A 20405-nucleotide genomic window follows, 5' to 3' on the forward strand; every position below is an offset into this window, starting at 1 on the left:
CTTGGGCAGAAATACTTCTTAATGGTATGGGATGGGAAGAAAAAGTGTCAGGACCTTCCGTAGAATGTGTTTTATAGAGCCATAAGTAATCTTTTTTTCTCTGAATCAGAAAATGTGACAATAAAAATGGACTTCTTTTAAGATGATAGTGTCTAATGTTGAGTCATAATACATATATCACAATTTGAGTTCAAGCTGGCTTTATTTAAGAATATAAACTGTTCAGTTAATTTTAGATGGATAATTTGGAAAATGAGACTGTTTACATTGCTTTCTTTCTAACTCTCAAAATACACATTAAGAATTTCATTAAAAGAAAGATTAATGTTTTTAATATATAAAACATTTAAAATTTCTATTTTCTTTTTGAATTCAGAGTTGAAATCTACTGGTCTAGAAACAGAGAAACAATACATAGAAGGTGTTCAGCAGGTACAGGTAAGATTCTAAAAGTTATATTTTATTTATAGTTTTGTATAAAGATGGGTAAAGCAGTAATTCAGACATTTTTTTAAATAGTTTTATGTACTGAATGATCTGAATGAAAACATTTGGAAGTGTGCTTTTGATTCTAAAATTTTATTTCAAAATACTAACGTGGTCCACAACATATCTTACATACAGAGACTGAAGGTTCCTGTCTAAGGTGATTCTTGTAAAATTTCTATTGGTCAATTCACATGGAAGAAAGCTGACATTTGATTCTGGAGGTCTGAACGTGTTACTAAGGAATAGTAAAATAAACTCTGGTTGTGTTAGCTAATCTAAAAAATAACATTTGCTTCAGACTGCTTTGTTTGGGGTCATTTGTTATTTTAAAAATTAGCCTATTATGTTGTCCAACTACTGAGTTGCATTTGCTAGTGTTAGAGATTTCCATCACTCCTGCTCAGTGTTTATCTCTTACAACAATGATGGGAACTTCACAGTATATCAGAGGTTGGAAGGGACCTCAAGAGATCATCAGGTCCAACCCCCCTGCCAGAGCAGGATCACTTAAGGCAGTCCACACAGGAATGCATCCAGGTGGATTTTGAAAGTCTCCAGAGAAGGAAACTCCACAATCCCCCTGGGCAGCCTGTTCCAGTGCTCTGTCACCCTCACTGTAAAGAAGTTTCCCCTCATGTTGAGGTGAAGTCTTCTATGTTCAAGCTTGAACCCATTGTTCCTTATCTTATCACTGTGAACCACCAACAAGAGCCTGCCCCCCCACCCCCCCCCTCCACTTGACACCCACCCCTCAGGTATTTATAGATATTGATCAGATCCCCTCTCAGTCTTCTCTTCTCCAGACTAAACAGCCCCAGGGCTCTCTTCATAGGGGAGATGCTCAAGTCCCCTAATCACCCTCGTGGCTCTCCTCTCTCCAGCAGGTCTCTCTTTCTCTCAAACTCAGGAGCCCAAAACTGGATGCAGTACTCCAGGTGTGGTCTCACCAGGGCAGAGCAGAGAGGTAGAAGAACTTCCCTAGACCTGCTGGACATATCCTTCCTGATGCATCCCAGGGTCTCATTGACTCTCTTGGCCACAAGAGCACATTGTTGTTCCATGGAGAACTTGCTGTCCACCAGCCCTCCAAGGTCTTTCTCTGTGGAGCTGCTTTCCAGCAGGGCAGCCCCTAACCTGTATTGGTGCCTGTTGTTATTCCTCCCCAGATCTAGGACCCTGCACTTGTCCTTATTAAACTTCATGAGGTTTGCCTGCACGCAGCTCTCCAGCCTGTCTAGGTCACACTGGATGGCTGCACAGCCTGAGGGGTGTCAGCCAACCCCCCAGTTTTGTATCATCAGTGAACTTGCTGAGGGTACTCTCAATCCCCTCATCCAGGTCGTTGATAAAGATATTGAACAAAACTGGACCCAGTACCAATCCCTGGGGGACACCACTTGCCACAGGCCTCCAAGCTGACTCTGTGCCATTGATGACAACCCTCGGAACTCTGTTGTGAAGCCAGTTTGCAGTCCACCTCACTGACCACCCATCTATGCCCACATCTCCTGAGCTTTTCTATGAGGATGTTATGGGAGACAGTATCAAAAGCTTTACTGAAGTCAAGATATATGACATCCACTGCTCTTCTCATATCTACCCAATTGGTCATAATTTCATAGAAGGCTATCAGATTAGTTAGACAGGATCTCCCCTTGGTAAATCCATGTTGGCTACTCCTGATAATCTTCTTGTCTTCCATGTGGTTAGAGATGACCTCCAGGATGAGCTGCTCCATCATCTTTCCAGGGATGGAGGTGAGGCTGACTGGTCTGTAGTTGCCTGGATCCTCCTTCTTGCCTTTTTTGATGACTGGAGTGACATTTGCTTTCTTCCAATCATAAGGTACCTCTCCTGTTCTCCATGACTTTTCAAAGATGATGGAGAGAGGTTCAGCAACAGTATCAGCCAGCTCTCTCAGCACACATGGAGGCATCTTATCAGGGCCCATGGATCTGTGTGTCTCGAGATGGTATAAGAGATCTCTAACCCTGTCCTGGCTGACCAGCAGAATCTCCACATCTCTCCAGCTCTTGCTTCTAGAGACTGAGGTTCCTGAGGGCTGGTCTTAGGAGTGAAGACTAGGGAAAAGAAGGCATTCAGCAGCTCTGCCATCTCTGCATCATCAGTTACTGTATCTCCTATCTCATTCAGCAGTGGGCCCACCTTTTTCCTGCTCTTCCTTTTTATCATTGATATATTTGAAAAAAACTCTTCTTGTTCTCCTTCACCCCTCAGGTGAGATTCAGTTCCAGGAGAGCCTTGGCTTTCCTTGTTGCATCCCTACATTCTATGGCTATATCTCTATAATCCTCTCAACTGACCAGTCCTTTTTTCCACATATTGTAAACCTCCTTTTTGTTTTTGAGTTTTACTAAGAGTTCCTTGCTTATCCATGCAGGTGGTCTGCTTGCCTTACTTGATTTTTTTTTTCTCTTGAGCTTGGAGGAAGTAATGTTTGAACATCAACCAGCTCTCTTGGGGCCCCCTTCCTTCCAGAACCCTAGCCCACTGGATATTTCTAAGTAGAGTCTTGAAGAGGGGAAAGTTGGCTCTTAAAGTCGAGGGTTGAAATTTTACTTATCACTCTGCTTCTTTGTTTATTGATATTAAACTCCAACATGTCATGGTCACTGCAACCAAGATTACCCCCAACCCTGACATCTACAACCAGTCCTTCTTTGTTTGTTAATATCAGGTCCAGCATTGCACTTCTCCTTGTTTGTTCTTCAACTACTTGCAGGAGAAAGTTGTCATCAATGCACTGCAGGAACCTTTTGGACTGTTTGTGCTTGGCTGTGTGATCTTTCTAACTAATATGTGAGTGGTTGAAGTCACCCACAAGCACCAGAGCACTTGATCTTGAGGCTACTGCCAGCTGCCTGTAGAAGGCCTTGTCAGTAGCTTCTTCCTGGTTCGGTGGTCTGTAGTAAACCCCCACAACTGTATCATCCATGTTTGTATGTCCTTTCACTCCTACTCATAAACTTTCAACGCTTTTATCATCTCCCCCTGGGTTGAGCTCAACGCATTCCAATTGCTTACTTACATAGAGAACAACTCCACCACCTCACCTTGTCAGCCTGTCCTTCCTGAAAAGAACATAGCCATCCATAACCACATTGCAGTCAGGGGAGCTGTCCCACCATGTCTCTGTAATTGCAACAAGATCATAACCCTGCGACTGCACCCAGATTTCCAGTTCATCCTGCTTATTCCCCATACTTCTTGTGTTGGCATACAGACACTTAGCAGAGGAGTATCTGTTACCATTGTGGATGTTGCATAATCCACTATCCCCTCCAGCCCCTGGGATAGCAGTGGAGCTGGTACCCTGCCTCACAACTGTCCCAAGAATGTCCTCAGTGAGGCTCGTTTTCCCCTGGGATGGGGATTTTGAGCAACATAGTCTGGAGGAAGCCCATGGTGCTGAGGCTGGGTGATCTTTAAGGTCCCTTCTAACCCAAACCATTCTATAAATGAAAAGGCAGTAATAACTCTCTTGAATGCATGATCACCTTATTTGCTGAAAAGTATCTCAAGTTTTTTGCTATCATCATTCTGGTTTATTTTGAAAATCATAGCAGATATTATTTAATTTGAGAATTTGTGTCAATAAAATGTTTTCATGTGTTCAGTTTAGTTCAGCCTAAAAAGCTGAGTGTGTTCTATCATATCAGTAGCTATTTGAATCTACAAAAGTGTCTAGAAAATAGAATGGTCACACTAACATTTGTATCATTTGTAGGTAAATCCTTTACTGAATTCAGAGAATTCCTGTGTTATTTGTACTTTCTTAAAGTGATAAAATACTATGAAATGCTTCTATTGGAGACCTATCCTCTTTTACTATTGTGTAGTTTATCAAGTTTATGAAGAAAGCAAGCTTTGCCTGAAGTTAGCCACATAGGTGATTCTTCTCTTTTCTTACAATACCTGACAAAGGAAGAGATCCCTAATGTAAGTTTTTAAGCTGATCAATTGAGTCTACTTGCAGCTGCCTTCTGTCTCCCTTCCCTGGGAAAAGACATCTTCCACATGCATTTTAAATAAGTGGAGATGGTTGGTACTGACACAGAAACAAACTCAAATGTAACATGATGCTGGTAACTTATCTTAATTATGACAAACAGTTAACTAAAAGATTCAGAGTAATTCTACATTAAAAGCACAAGTAACACAGACTGGATTCTATATTTTCAGGCCACTGTAAGAATCCTTTTTATGTATCGTCTTTCTTTTTCTTTACAATGTTAGACATAACCTTCATGTATTGGAGCAATATTTTCTAAAGTTTTAATGACTGCTCTTTGGAGTACAAAATAGCTAATTTAAAAAATTACAGCAAAAATAGGGAAGTCTGTTTTGTGCTTATCTTTAGTGCAGGAATTGGTAAGTAGAGGAAAACTGGCAACCATTTCAAGTCCTGGTTTTGAAATGCTAAAGAGGATCAAGGTTTGCTTAGCCTTCCCAGTATGAACAAAGAACACTTTGTTAGGCCCAACTCCTTTAGTAAAGGAAGAAGAGAAAAATTGAATGTCCTAATGTTTAGATTTGACAGCTGTATTTTTGGGCAAAAGCCAATTTCCTCTGTTTCATACTCCCAATCTTTGTGGTACCCTTGTAATTTTCTCTTCATTTTAACTCAGTTTTCAGGTTTGCTTGATCTTGTGTACATGGTACAAAAACAGAGTTTTAGCAGTAAGAAAAAAGAAGTGCATCTTATAATTGTAAAATAAAAACTAGACTTTGGTTAGTAGTGGGACATCACAGAACCAAAGATCTAAAGTTGTTTTTGAAAGTCACCTAAATTCCTTGTTCTCTTATACACCTTATTATCAAGATATTTCAAATTTACTCTTTTTTTTTTTATTGTTTATGATAAGTGTCTACTGGAAGTATCATACAAATTTAAAAAGCAAGCCTTCATTACCTTTATTTAAAGGTCAGCATCCAGATGAAATGAATTCTTCTTCAAGCCATTGAGGGTGCCCAGTATTCATAATCCTTTCTCAGAAGATAAGGTTTTGCCAGACTCTTCCAATTTATAGCAGTTCACACTGAGTATTTAAACTATATTTACAGCAAAAAAAGTTTGCCATAAAAAAAATGTTTGTGACTTTAATGTTTCTGTCTCAGTTTGATTTGGGTCGCCTAATTTAAACCAACAGATCAGCCCTCCACCAAAATTATATGCCTTCTTGGAATGCCACATATTTTCAACTGGTAGTAACAACCAGACAATTTTAGCAATTCTCAGGCCCTGAAAAGAGATTTCTACTGCGTGATCTACTGGTGCACTTTTCAACAGTATCTTAGAGTAACAGTAACAATGCTAGCCTTAAAACCTCAAATTGAAAGAAACGTTTTGCCATGTTGAATATACTTTCTGCTTTGGAATTGTGACTCTTGGAGTGTCTCTTTTAATGTATTCTTATCTACTATGCTTTGCTGGTAACCCCTCTCTCAGTCTTTCAGTGGGGACGTTTTTTTTACTCTACTCTTTAACTACAAATTATTGTAACTCCTTAGGGTAATAACTTAGTGACATTTCAGATGTTCTAGTTTCGACAGTAATATAATAAAAAAGGTTATGAAATATTTCAATAGAAATACATAATCAGTCCATTTAGAAAACAGAAAATATTGGCAGGATTGGGATTTACTTTTCATTGTTATAAAATGTCACATCTAGATTTTGTTTTCCATGCTGGTCAAAATTCTCTCTTAAGTGAAATTTCATAGAGATAATTCTTTACAGATGAGTGTAACATAAGGAAGGTAAATGTAAGATTTGTCTGAAAAGGTGAAATGATTCTGCTACACATGCATAAAAAATAAGACTAAAAAGGAAATTTTTTAAGCCTGTTTTATTTTGATATTACATGGCTTTTCTTAGTCAAGGCAATCTGTAAATGAGACTGGTTAAAAATTTAGTTCAACAGAAAAAGAAAATTGGTAATTCTTCTGCAGTGGCTCTTTTTAGACTGCTTCATTTCACATTCTTTCTTGAGATATTCATTCAGAAGGACCTTGTCATTCTGGGAATGTGTCACTCTTCTTCCATTCCTTCACTATTTGCCAGGTTACTTTTTGTAAGGGAGGGCTTGGGGACACAATACAGTTTCCTGTAAAACTATTATTTTCCTAGAAAAATGTGATTGCTAAAGTCTTAGATTTCAGTAGGGTTGAAAAATGTGCACATTTGGTTAAAAAAACAAACAAAAAAAAGTAAAATGAGGAATTCGCAAGCATCTACTATATTCAGCTCTCTCATTGATGAAAGGAAGGAGTATGAAAGAAGCAAACTTTTTGGAAGTTTTCCATATGAACTGAAAAGTCTGCACCTATTATATTTTTCAAAGTAAATACTACAGCTAACTGACAATCTCTGTCCTGACAAATAGAATTGGAAATGTTGTTTTAAGGAGAACTTATCAATGTAAAATTCCTGCAACATCGACCCAGCATACCTCAGTCTCAGAAAACAAAAAAGCTAAGAAATTTCAGAGATATAAATCTATTTTCATCTTATCTTGCAAAAAAAAAAAAAAAAAAAGAGAGAGAGAGAAAGCCAAGCTGGCAATGTATGACATCAGGGAACTTATGTTCTAATTGTAGGTGAATATCAGGAAGCATATGTAGGGTTACAGCATATGTTGGTTTGCAGCATATGCACTGAAAGGAAAAAAAAAAAAAAAGTTTGTCCTAAACAATATGTGATAGTAACCTGGCAGAATACTTCAGTGCTGGGGTCACAGAAATTGCTGAAGTACAGAGCATTTTGCTCAAATAGTAAAAAGCAGACTAAGCTTCATCAAACTTCACTCCAGGACAGAAAAAGTGCAAATCAGGTCTACTCTATATTTATTTCAATAGTCATACCAGTTTTGCAAAAGTTTCCAATTTTTTATTGCTGGAAAGTTGTCTTTGATTATTAGTATTAGAACTTAATTTTCCAATTAAATATGTTGCAATTTTCTAATTTCTTTTTGGTTTGTTTTTGGAAAGCCTAGTAAGCACTAATATATATTTAATTTTCTGCAGTTGTAGTAGATTAAAAAAATAAATTAAAAAGTGAGGTTCTCAGAGCTGAAACTTCAATATAATTTGGAGATTGTCTGTTTCAGTCTTTTATTCTTCCTATATGACTAGCAACTGAACTTTGTGATTAAAACACTGTCTTCTGATAAGATGAAGATTTCTTAAGCCCTGAAGAAATGTAAGCAGAAATGTTAGAAATGAAGGAAGAAGTGGTTAGTCAAAGCCTAAAAGACACCTTAAAGAAGTCTGCCTATTCAGCCCGTAGGTGGCAGTCAAGTATTTCTGAATGGCCCCCACATGGCATTTGAAAGTCATTCCCTGAGGTTTCTGCAGATTACCTACAACGAGAATTTTTACGTTTTATTATAATTTGGGGGTTTTCTAGTCAGAAAGAGGTGGCTTTCTGGTAGTTAATGAGTTATCCTGTAAAAAATACACATACTTACTGTGTTTAATCTGAACAATATTTAGTAATTAGAGCATCAATGACAGATAATAAAATTGTGTCCTAAAAATAATAACAAAAATCCTAAAATATTCAATGTTTAGAAAGTTCTGTTCTGTCACTGTTAAGATTGTTGGAGTTTTAATTTAGGATTTTGGGGAATTGTTCTATTAGGTTTTTTTTTTGGCTTGAGTTTTTTGTGGGGGTTTTGGTGTAGTTTTTTGTTTGGTTTGTTTTGTTTGTTTTTTTTAAACTAGTGAAGAGACCATATTTTATTTGGTCTACAAGATTTCTGGATTACCGGTTTTTTAGTGATAATTTTAAAGTTTTACCATGGAATTGCCAATATTTAAACACACCTGAAATTAATTTCTTCAATCATAATCATGATTTTTTTCCATTTAGTTGTGGTGAGGGATAGATTAAAAACAAACAAACAAACAAAAAAAGTGACAGACCTATTTGTAATTAATTGACATACACAGAATATAAATCATAGACTCCATAATTAAATAAAAGTAAATAAGCAAGTATATACATCAAGCCTGTGTGGTAGAAAAATAAAAGCAGTTAATTTTCAGAACAAATGAACAAATGCTAGTATTTTGTATTATATCCAGACTTCACAATACTTGGATTGACTTCTGTTGCTTCACTTAAAGGCAGCATTTGCTTCTCTTAAGGGAAACAATACATTGGTATAATTTTCAGTGGACTGACAATAGGACATTTTTGCACTCTTCCTCCTGGCCATGGTGAGACTAAAATCTGCTTTCTTCTAATCTGTTTTCTTGATGTTAAAGCCAAGATGAGGTTTGAAATATATGTTTATTTCGGTTTGAAAGGCTCTTTATTCTGCTTCTCCACTGTGATACATGGCATGCTACCTTAATTACAGCTCTGAAAAAAACATAAGAATCATAGCATGATTTAGGGATGAATAGACATTAAGAGATGATGCTGTCCAATCCCTTCCCCATCAGCAACCTCTTCCAAGCAAGGCTAGCTTAGATGTTTGGTTATTTTTTGTATGACTTTGCTCATCTCTGTGGATGGGTATGTGGTAGTCCTAATACGCACTTCCTGCTTTGCCTGGTCAGTGTACAAATTCTAAGTCTTGCTACATTTCCAGTGTGTTGTTTTGATAACAGCTTAAGGAGATAAAGCACATCTATTACCTATCAGTTACTCCTAATTTGAATACTATGTACGTACAGGTTTTGATTAAAATTCATGAAAAGCTGCAGAGTAAGTTCAAGTGATACATCTAGTTTCACAACTTTCACATCACAGAGTTTTATAAGAATATGACAGAGCTAATTACAGATTTGGCAACTTGTAGTCATAATGTGTATGATGCGTTTTCAATTTTGACTGTGTTTTATGGACAAAACCAGACAGATCTTTCTTTGCCATCTTAGTTGCAACTTCTTTGAAAACTAGCACCAAGCTAAAGGTTCAGGCAATAATAATGTCTGAATAGTGCGTTTGCAAATTCTATCCAATGGGAGTTAACTTAAAATTTACATACTTCCCCTCCTTCTATCACTGATAGGAAAACAACAAGATATAAGAGTAAAACTAAGGAATTTATTAATTTTAACTAGAATTATTTGGTGGTACTTAAAGTTCTTGTCTATAGCATGAGGCACTTTCTCCTTCTTAAGAGATGGTTTATTATACACAATGGTGTTTGCACATAAAGAATTACTTCTGTTTGTGTGTGTGATTCTGAGTACTAGTATGTTTCTTCTACTACTTTTTATAGTGATCATGTAAAATACTAACAGAGTACTGTTACTTCTCTGAGGGAGCAGTGAATAGAAATGTATTATAGAATCATAGAATCAGTCAGGGTTGGTAGGGACCACAAGGATCATCTAGTTCCATTGGCAGGGACACCTCACACTAGATCAGGCTGTCTAAAGCCTCATCCAGCCTGGTCTTAAACACCTCCAGGGATGGGGCCTCAACCACGTCCCTGGGCAACCCATGTCAGGGTCTCACCACTCTCATGATGAAAAACTTCTTCCTCATGTCCAGTCTGAATCTCCCCACTTCCAGCTGTGTTCTATTCCCCCTAGACCTATCATTACCTGATACCCTCAAAAGTCAAGTCCCTCTCCAGCTTTCTTGTAGGCCCCCTTCAGATACTGGAAGGCCACAATAACGTCTTCCCGGAGCCTTCTCCTCTCCAGACTGAACAGCCCCAACTCTCTCAGTCTGTCCTCATAGGAGAGGTGCTCCAGCCCTCTGATCATCCTCGTGGCCCTTCTCTGGACACGTTCCAGCATGTCCATATCCCTCTTGTAATAGGGACTCCAGAAGGCAAACACTTATTGAAAAAGCAATTTGGAATTGTTTTCTTTTTTCCTCTGATTCCTCACTCTTGTCACTTGTGAAAATAGGTAAATTGAGATTGTTCATTCCATCTATGAATTTATGGTCAGAGTGAAATATATATCAGAGCTGTATTTATTAATTATTAAAATACCACTAAAATTCTCTCTCTCAAAAAAAAAATCCTATTTTAGATTAAAATCCACAAACTCTTCTCCCTAAGATATGGTTTAAATAGAAAGTTTGGTCATTTGCATATGAAATTCCTCTCACCTTTTGGAGACAAGGAAACACAGAGGTTTTGTGTAGTTAATGGTACCATATATTTGAACAACATGGAATATTTTTGGTATTTTAGGTATTTACATATCTAGTTTCTAAACTTTTTGTAAAAAAAAAAACTCCACAGAAACTGAATTGAACAGATGAAGAAATAGTATTAAATACAAGAGAGTAGTATGAAAAAGTGGGTGCATATAAGTTTGTGTGCATATATGTTTGTACAGATGCACGTTCTGTAAAACGTGTCTCCAAAGAGCATATGGTCAGTGAAAGAAAATTTTTTCTTGTGACATTCCTAGCAGGACAGACTGATCTTATTTGCCAAGTTTGCTTAACTTATTTGAAAGTCTTCATCCAGTCAAAAGTAAGCCATATTCTAAACGTAAAATCCTCTTATTTCTCTCAGCATTAAAGGTGTTTTCCAGTGGTGTAGATACTGAAAATATTCATAGGATTCTATGTATAGAAGAGAGAGGAAAAAAAACCCACTTTTGTTAGCAAAACCTAAAACTTAGAAATGTAAAATATAATTTAATTTTTTAAATGCATAGTTTTCCTTTTTTGTGTTCTATAGAGCATAAACCTGAAACTATTGACAAAAATTAACTCACCTATTTCTGAATATTTAATTACTTTCTTTGTTTTCAATATTCAACTTTTCATGAAGAGATAAATGATTTTTTTTTTCTGATGACCATGATACCAAAAGGTTTTTACTTAACCTCTCCAAATATTTGATGTTCTGTCAGTCAAAATGACACAGCTTTTAATATAGCCTTCATGCTTTCAAAGAGCTAGAGAAGCTGACTGTCTGCATTCAGCCCTTTGCATTCAGCATATTCATTGGAGATATTTTGTGAAGGCTCTGATTCTGTTTCTCCAGCCTTTTTTTAGTTGTGGGTAATAGGGTCATACATCAGAGTAGTGAAGATTGTTCATTCTTTTCTACAAAGATTTATTCTTACTGTGGTTATTTTTTACTGCTTACTGCCTGCTGGAAGCCTGAAACAAAAGCAACATGTGAACCTCTCGTTTTGTGGTCTGGCTGAACTCTTGGATAAAAAGGGCAAGTATTGTGTAGAAGTATCATACTCCTTTCAGTTGCTTACCAGGTTGCAGTAAGAATCACCTGGAAAATCATTAGCTTTTTTCAATCGCCATTACTAGATATTGAAAGCATTCTTCATCCTCAAATTTAAGTAATTAATGTGAGTATTTTGGGCAATAGAATCCTTACTGTTATTTCTAGAATAAAAACTCATAGAGTTTCTGTATATAAAGAATGCAGAAATAATAACAGAATAAGGTAGTTTCCAAGTGACTACTTGAAAAGTGGGAAAAGGTCTGGTATGAAAAAGTTCAGCCCCTTTCCCTAGTGTGCCAATGTGGTAAATATTCAAGGTATGCTAGAACTTATTTTGTGTTTTAACAAAACGAGATAGATGGTTGCCTTGATCTGGATGCACAGTAAAACTATCCACACCTTTCAGGCTGGAATAGACCCTTGAGGTCATTAGGTACGACCATTAACCCTATTCTAAACCATATCACTAAGTGCCTCATCTAAACAACCTTTAAACACATCCAGTGATAGTAATTCAACTACCTCCCCTCACAGCCCTGTTACAGTGCTTAACTGCCCTTTCAGTGAAAAAAATCTTTCCTAATGTCTGGCCTAAACTTACCCTGGTACAGCTTGAGGCCATTCCCTCTTGCCCTATCACTAATTACCTCTGAGGAGAGACCAACACCTACCTCTCTATGTTGTCCTTTCAGGTAGTTGTAGAGAGCATAAGGTTTCTCCTGAGCCTCCTTTTCCTCAAGCTAAACAGTCCCAGTTCCCCCAGTCACTCTTCATAAGACTTACTCTCTAGGTCCTTCACTAGATTAGTTCGCTCCAGTGCCTCAATGTCTTCCTTGTACTAAGTTGCCCAAAACTTAACACAGTACTTAATATACTTTATGACAAATGAGGATGATAGAGGAAAGGAAATAATTCATCAAGAAATAGTAATTTCAATAATCTAAATATTGAGCAGAAAATAAATCTAAACCAGTTTTTATCCTAACTTTTAAGGAAATGTGTGATTCTTAAGATATGTGTTTCCAATTGGATTGCTGGCATAGATGGCTAGGTTTTAGTTATCTCTTATTCTGCCAAAACACTTCAGTGCAGCCTGCTCTAACAGTCTGTGTGGTCAACAGAACACCTGAAAAAAACCCCAACAACAATAGGCAAAATAAGTTTATATTAAAATTAATACAGTTTTTTTTTTTTTCTTATTTCTGTGCCCATTCTCATTTACATACTTGTTTTACACTGTGTTAATGACAGAATAGTTAAACTGGTTTCTGGGCTAAATGAAGCTATATGGAGGACTAAGACTCTTTTGAAGTCTGTTGTTTACTGCTGTACTGTTTCACACTTCTCTAATAATACTTCATATGTGTTAGGAGAGGAACCCTCCAGACTTGAAGATTTTTTCATTGTTGATTTCTTTGCTTGTCTTGAAATATAACAAGTCTAAAACTTTGCAGGCAATCAGGCTAAAAAGTGCTATTTGTGCAAGCTTAAAGTAATATGTAAGACAACAGCAATTATAAGTGACTGCTGTGTAACTCCTCAAATTGTCAGTAGTTCTGAGAGATTGTTTTTATTTATTTTTCTGGTCTATAGTCTACAAAATTTCTTTTGAGGTTCCTATTGTGGCAGAACTTGCTGGTGACGTGAGATTATATTTTAGCTTAGTTAAGAATCTACTTACAGGGAAAAACTTTCAAGCTTTGGCGTTTGGTTTTTATTTTTTTATTATTAACTAAAATGGGAACTGAAATGAACTGGGATCTTATTCTCTGAAATGAACTTAGCCTAGGGATAAGGAATTCAAACATTTCAAGAAACTAAATCTGAATAAAATGGTTTCCTTCTACTTATACCTTTACAATCTGGCTTCAAGAAACTGAATCTGCGTAAAAATGGTTTCCTTCCACTTACAGCTTTACAATCTGGCATTTATAATGCAAGCATCTTTCTTCAAAGAGCCATGCTCCCTGCTGATGTTATGTTTGCTTATTGAAACTATTTGAATTGCAATAATTATTTGTTTCTGCATGGGGTTTGGATTGGTTTTGGGATTTTTTTAGTTGCCCTTATGGTTATGACAGAATGATGTGGTTAATTAGATGTGTCCTAACTCCTTAGGTTAAGAAGATCTAAATAGTCCAACTGCCAGCACAGCACAGGCTGGTGTAATCCATCTGTTGCATACATCCACCCTTTAGTCAGCACAGTGCACTACACCATTTGTTTTCATGCCTTCTTTGTTCAGAGCTATCTTGGGGAGCGTTTTCCCTTGTGGTTGTAGGGAGAAATGTTGATTATTGCAAGAATGTACCTTCAGTACAATAAAAGCTACTTAACCTAGATTTGATCTTGTAGTCTGAGGAAGAAACTAGTATCTGATACTAATTCCACTTCTTCAGAAGTTTCCCCTGATACTGTTGACAACTTTGGTAGCTTGTGACTCAGCTTCTACTGCTGGAAAACTGAAATGTTGCAATGAGCGTTGGGGCTAAGTGAAATGTGCGAACTAATTAGATGGATGCACTTTTGTTTGAATGTAAATCCAGTGTCCATCAATACTTCTAATTTGGCAATCTCTGCATACACTGAAAATGTCTGTTAAAATGTTGTCTCTCTTTTTCTTAAGGCTGATCTGCAGTTATGAGAAGTAACTTTGAAAATGAGACCGCATTAAAGACAGAAACCTGAATAAAGTTCACATTTCTCTGATTGAATTTAATGCTCACTATGGCACTATTTTATTCCATTTGGTGGGCATGTGTGTTCAAACATTTTATACTCTGTGTAGGAGAGCGGCATTTACTTACAAAGAAAATTGGGAAGATCGTCCTTCCAAGCAATTGCACAATACTAGTACTACCAGACACTGACATATTGGAAGACCTGAGGAATCTTACGTTGCCATCTTAATGCTGTTTAAGTGTATGCTACTATTCTCTGTGCATGCTTGCAGTCCCATAGCAGCATAGACTGATTCATTAATTCTGATAGAGAAACTAAAAGATTAAGGTTTGTTTGTTTTTTTTTTTTTAAAAGCCCAAGATCATCTAAATATGTATTCTGCCCAGACAGGCAATTCCATGACACTAAGTGATTAATTACTGAAAATGATCAGACTAGCGATGCAACTGTTAGGTTTGTAATATAAGACATTAACTTCTAAAACTAAACTCTGTCTTTATTTTTTTCAAATATTCCAGAATTACCGTTAAGAACTGCTATTCTGTTCATTTTCAGAACACCACCACACATTATGGTTGTTCATAAAGTATATAAGTGAATGAAAGTTGAGATAGATACAGATGAATATATATTCACATGTATGTGTATTGTATATGTGTGTGTATATACATATAGACTAGAACTAAGTTTCAGAGATGTGTGGGATTTTTTCTGCGTGGAAATTTAGTTATAGAAGGGTCGGTAGGTTTCAGTCACTCATCTGAGAAACTAGGATGCCACTCAGTAGACGAGGTAGCTGCAATCTGTGCTTTTACATGTTTGGAGGTCCTGGGTGTGATCTATTTATCTAGATCAGCTGTGTGTTGGACATCGGATATGCATGTGGGAAACTTGACATTTGAATGAATTGGATACAACCTACAGGGTTTTGGTAAATGTACATATCCAAGGTACAACCTTTACCCAGCAAACCCAACATTCCTAGATCAGTTGGGTACTGTACACACACAAGCCTATCAGTGCAACACAAATGCAGTCAGGCCAGCAATTCCAGACTGAGCATCCAACTCATTAGATATGGAGCATGTACAACCTCTGTGGAACATGCTGGACACCATTCTATAGCCACCTCTGGAATATTTTCCCTGATTACATTCTTCACACATAACTCATCTGGACAAAGCAAGGCTTAAGCTTCCACCTTTCTTTCTTTCTTTCTTTACAGAAAGAAGACTGTTCCACAGTACCTGGGTCCTGGGTAAGAACTCTAGGCAAGACAGAGTTCCCTCATATCTCTTTTATACCCTGTAGGTTTCTGCTCTGGAATTGTCATTTGGATTAAAAATTAACCTTCTTTTCATTATGCAACTTAGGGTTTCTTTGCTTTGTTTTTGTTTTCTACCTGGGTCTTCTTGTTCTTGTCAACTGCTTTTGACCATCTTTTACATGTATGAAAAATTAAGTCTTCCTTTGGTTATTCTTCTAAGATAATTGTCTATTTAATTTCTCATTGGACTTATATATATTTTAGATTTTCTTCCTTGTCAAGGATAGTGCAACTGTCCTGTGGCTTGTGTTTTTTGATATAGTCCTTTCTGATCTAGAGGAAACTTCTTTCTAGGGGAAATGCAGAAATCTAATTAAAATAGTCTGAGGGCATCTTAAAGGTCAAAATGAAAAATATCTCTATATAATTACTGAAGCATATAGTCAGGCTTTGGTTTTGTTTAATTTGTTTGGGTTTTAAGCCAAATGTATGCAATTTTCTCTGGATAAATATCTCTGCATTCACAGTGAAACCTTGTTTGTTTATAATATGCTGTTTCTGTGAAAACCTGAATATACTGATGATTGTTAGGTAACAACATAACAGCATATCACGAGGTTGTTTGAAATGCCATGTCTCGAAGACAATCAAAAACTTGTTTCTTAGGGCACATAGTAAAAGTTCCTTTAATCAATATGGTTTTGTTTCTTATCTGAATTGCTTAATTATTTAACTTGATTTCCTTTTTTTTTTTTAACTTTAAAAAATACATCTTCTCTTGAAAGAAATTTCATGATCTATAGGGTAAACTCTTCTAAAACAGTGAATTCAAGGTTTTTCCTGTAACTCAGGTAGAAATTCAGAATTCAAGAATTACCTCTTTTTCTTGTGAAAAGTTCAATGCAGTCTTCTAAGAATATGAGTTTGTTTTTTTTAACTGAACTGTTCTGAAATCAGCCATCATTAAATGGTTCTGAAGAAATTTGCCTTAATATTGTGTCTAATCCTTCTGACTTGAGTAGAATTGTGGCAGGAATGAATCTTCCAATTCAAGTAGAATTGGAAACCTGTCATAAACCTCTTGTGAAGTATTCTTACAGTGTAAAATGGGAGCTTAGGATAGTTACAGTCTGGAGAAAATTGATTTATTCCCAAATAACTGAAAATGGTTGTGTAGCTTTATGCTAGGAACACATTTGCTTTGATTTATGTTTGAAGAATTGATAGGCCTTACTGTATTTGCAGCTGACTAGTAAAGGGATAAGAGCAGATGAAACAAAGCAATAATAGAATATTCTTTCTCCTTTACAACAAAGTTCTTCAGCTAAACTGCTTCTGCTGCAAAGTATGGAATTATTAAAGGAACTGAGTGGACTTGAAGCATCATGAGTCTGTAGTGGAAATGTCTTTTTCAGCCTTTTTTCCTTGCTATAATATTGTTTGTTAATACATTTGCTATGTTCACTACTTCACTATTAATTGGGGAGGGTGGGAGGAGAGGGGGAATGTTCCTTTCTCTGGTAGTTACAACTTAATTTTCCAACTTTTAAATGATTCATGTGTCAAAGGATGAGATGAGAAACACATCTTCCTGAGACAAATCAAGGCAATTAGTATATCAGCTGTTGTATGTCTGTAGAATCTCAATATTTGAAAGATTTCCTATACGTAAGCTATAGTCTCATCCATGAAGCTTACAATGCTATAAAAGGGAACAAAAAGGCATTAGAAAACTTTTTTGCTGAAACCATTTAGAAAACTGGTTGCACAGCAAACTTAATTAAACTAAATGCTTAAAGTGATGACCAATAAACTGAATTAAAAACAACCAAAAAGTACTAAAGAGTATATGTGTGTAGCTAGAAAATAGTAATTTATTAAATTTTCTTAAGAGGTTTTGTGTTGCAAAGTCATTTCTGTTCTATCTCCTGTTCAACTTCCTTGAATAAGCACAAATGGCTATTTTCAGACTAGGATACTTCTTTTGGAACTTCTTTAAGTACAGTTTGTTTCTGGTGTTTATTTAAAAATGTAAGAATTACTATGTCATTTAAAGTTAATGGTTCCTCTAGTCAAACTACATCAGGCAGGGTCAAATGCTTCCATGAAAGATATAAAAACATGTAGCAATCGTCAACTGTAGAATAACCATTCCAGACAGGAAGCTTTTCTAATGTTACTCATTCACAGTTTGTCACTTGCCAGAGGAGTTTCAAATTTTGGGTAGGAGGAATGTTCTCTTTTAGTTTTCTCTTACTTCTTTTCCTTCTCAAGCATACTGTCTGGAGAAAAGCATCATTACTCTGTTGGGAAATTAGCTGTTTTCAAAAAGTGAACATTTGTTGTGTTCTGTATTCCTAATCTGTATTGTATCACTAGACTGTATATTACAATCCAGAGATCAGCAGTATGTTGAGTCTTATGTAGATTGCATCCCTTTGAAGAAATGTTTACCAGATTTTCAATTAACAGACTTAAACTAATGCTACGTCCTTCTCACTGCCACATCTGCACATGCATGTGCACACAAATGCTTGCAGCACTCATGCTCAGTGGTTGGTTGTTTTCTTGGTGAAGCTGTGTGGGGAAAGGGGAGGGTTGCAGCTGATTCTTGTAATTTCCCAAATATAATCAGTCTAAAACATGCTTGGATTGATGAAGGTAGTTTCATGTTTAAGTAAGCAGTTTTCCTAAACTATCTTCTTTCACTGTAAGATGCAGGTACCCAAAAATAGATGTTTACAAATGCTGAAAATAACTGGATATTTCTGAACTTCTGGAGTACCAATACTCTTGATATAAACTTACTTTTTACATGGTAATGAATGTTACCTATTTTGTGCCTATTTTTTTTCTTTCAAAGGACGAGTTTGAAGTGAAATCTGAGGAGCGTGCCAATGTCATCCAGCAACTTGAGCAAACTATTGAGGATCTGAGGACCAAAATTGCAGAACTAGAGAAACAGTTCCCTGCTGCAGAAGTACAAAGTACTGTGAAGGAGCAGGAAAATCAGCAGACACACGCAGTCTGCAGGGACCTTAGCAGCATGACTCTTCATATGAATGAAGAGAAGACCATACACAAGACTGCGTCACAAGCAAGATCTGTACAAACATCACCAACAGAGGATTATTTAACACACACAATGCCTTCAGCCAATGCACTGCCACAGCCACCAGCTCCACCACACTCAGAAAGTGGCAAAACTGAAGGGTCAACTCAGAAATTGCCAGCTCTAGAACTACAGCCCACATTTTGTTCTGAAATCTCTTTAATTCTGTCACCGAAGCTCATCTCAGTGCCCCTGGATGAAAGCCAATCAGTGCAGAGTATGCAACAATCACCTCTTCCAGGACCCAAAGATAATTCATTTCTTGCATTTGAAGGAGAGACTGAAATGCCAGCTTCTCTAAGTACTGTAGCTGTGACTTGTAGTGAACATCCCCATTCTTTGCCCCCAGAATCCACATGTAGCATCCCCTCATCACTGCCAGCCTCCCTGCCTGGAGCACATGGTCCTTCCCTTGCCACTCCCATGTCCATGGCAGGTGTGCCAGCCCCACCACCCCTGCCCAGCTCAGGACTCTGTCCCTCTTCTGGTTCAGCAGTATCACACCTGAACCACTCTTTCCCAATTCCACCACCACCCCCTCCTCCTCCTCCTCCACCACCACCACCTTTACCTGGAGCTGGTGCTCCTCCTCCACCTCCTCTGCCTGGCTCAGGAATACCACCCCCACCTAAACCTGGATCAGGACTGCCACCACCTTCCCAACCTCTGCCTGGAGGGGGCATCCCAACCCCTTCTCTACTGCCTCTGCCTGTTGCAGGTGTCCCTCCTCCACCACCTCTGCCTGGTGCAGGTGTCCCTCCTCCACCACCTCCACCACCTCTGCCTGGTGCAGGTGTTCCTCCTCCACCACCTCCACCACCTCTGCCTGGTGCAGGTGTCCCTCCTCCACCACCTCCACCATCTCTGCCTGGTGCAGGTGTTCCTCCTCCACCACCTCTGCCTGGTGCAGGTGTTCCTCCTCCACCACCTCCACCACCTCTGCCTGGTGCAGGTGTCCCTCCTCCACCACCTCCACCACCTCTGCCTGGTGCAGGTGTCCCTCCTCCACCACCTCCACCACTTCTGCCTGGTGCAGGTGTCCCTCCTCCACCACCTCCACCACCTCTGCCTGGTGCAGGTGCCCCTCCTCCACCACCTCCACCACCTCTGCCTGGTGCAGGTGCCCCTCCTCCACCACCTCCACCACCTCTGCCTGGTGCAGGTGTCCCTCCTCCACCACCTCCACCACCTCTGCCTGGTGCAGGTGTCCCTCCTCCACCACCTCCACCACCTCTGCCTGGTGCAGGTGTCCCTCCTCCACCACCTCCACCACCTCTGCCTGGTGCAGGTGTCCCTCCTCCACCGCCTCTGCCTGGTGCAGGTGTCCCACCTCCACCACCTCCTTTGCCAGGACAGGGAATTCCACCTCCAGCCCCACCGCCTTTGCTTGGAGGAGCACCACCTCTTCCAACACCAGCCCAAGGCAGCACATATCCAACAGTCCCACAGGGATGTGGGTTTCTTCCTCCTCCATTACCAGCTGGTTTATTTGTGATGGGGATGAATCAGGAGAAAGGGAGCAGGAAACATGTGATAGAACCATCTCGGCCAATGAAGCCTCTTTACTGGACGAGAATTCAGCTTCACAGTAAAAGGTAAGTGATAGAGTTGTAAAGAGAGTGTCATTTTCACTTTATTGCTGTCCTGGTAGAGTTTTATG

General features: G+C 38.2%; 1 protein-coding gene across 1 annotated transcript in view; it reads left to right on the forward strand.

The window, feature by feature from the left end:
* The window catches only part of FMN2 (formin 2), a 168377-nt gene that overhangs the window by 38316 nt on the left and 109656 nt on the right, over positions 1-20405 (forward strand). Inside the window, exons 4-5 of the mRNA XM_054396857.1 lie at positions 377-432; positions 18497-20340. Of these exons, the coding sequence (XP_054252832.1) occupies positions 377-432; positions 18497-20340 (1900 nt within the window). The remainder of the gene's footprint in view (positions 1-376; positions 433-18496; positions 20341-20405) is intronic.

This window comes from Indicator indicator, chromosome 2, assembly GCF_027791375.1.
Source record: "Indicator indicator isolate 239-I01 chromosome 2, UM_Iind_1.1, whole genome shotgun sequence".
Taxonomy (NCBI): Eukaryota; Metazoa; Chordata; class Aves; order Piciformes; family Indicatoridae; genus Indicator; species Indicator indicator.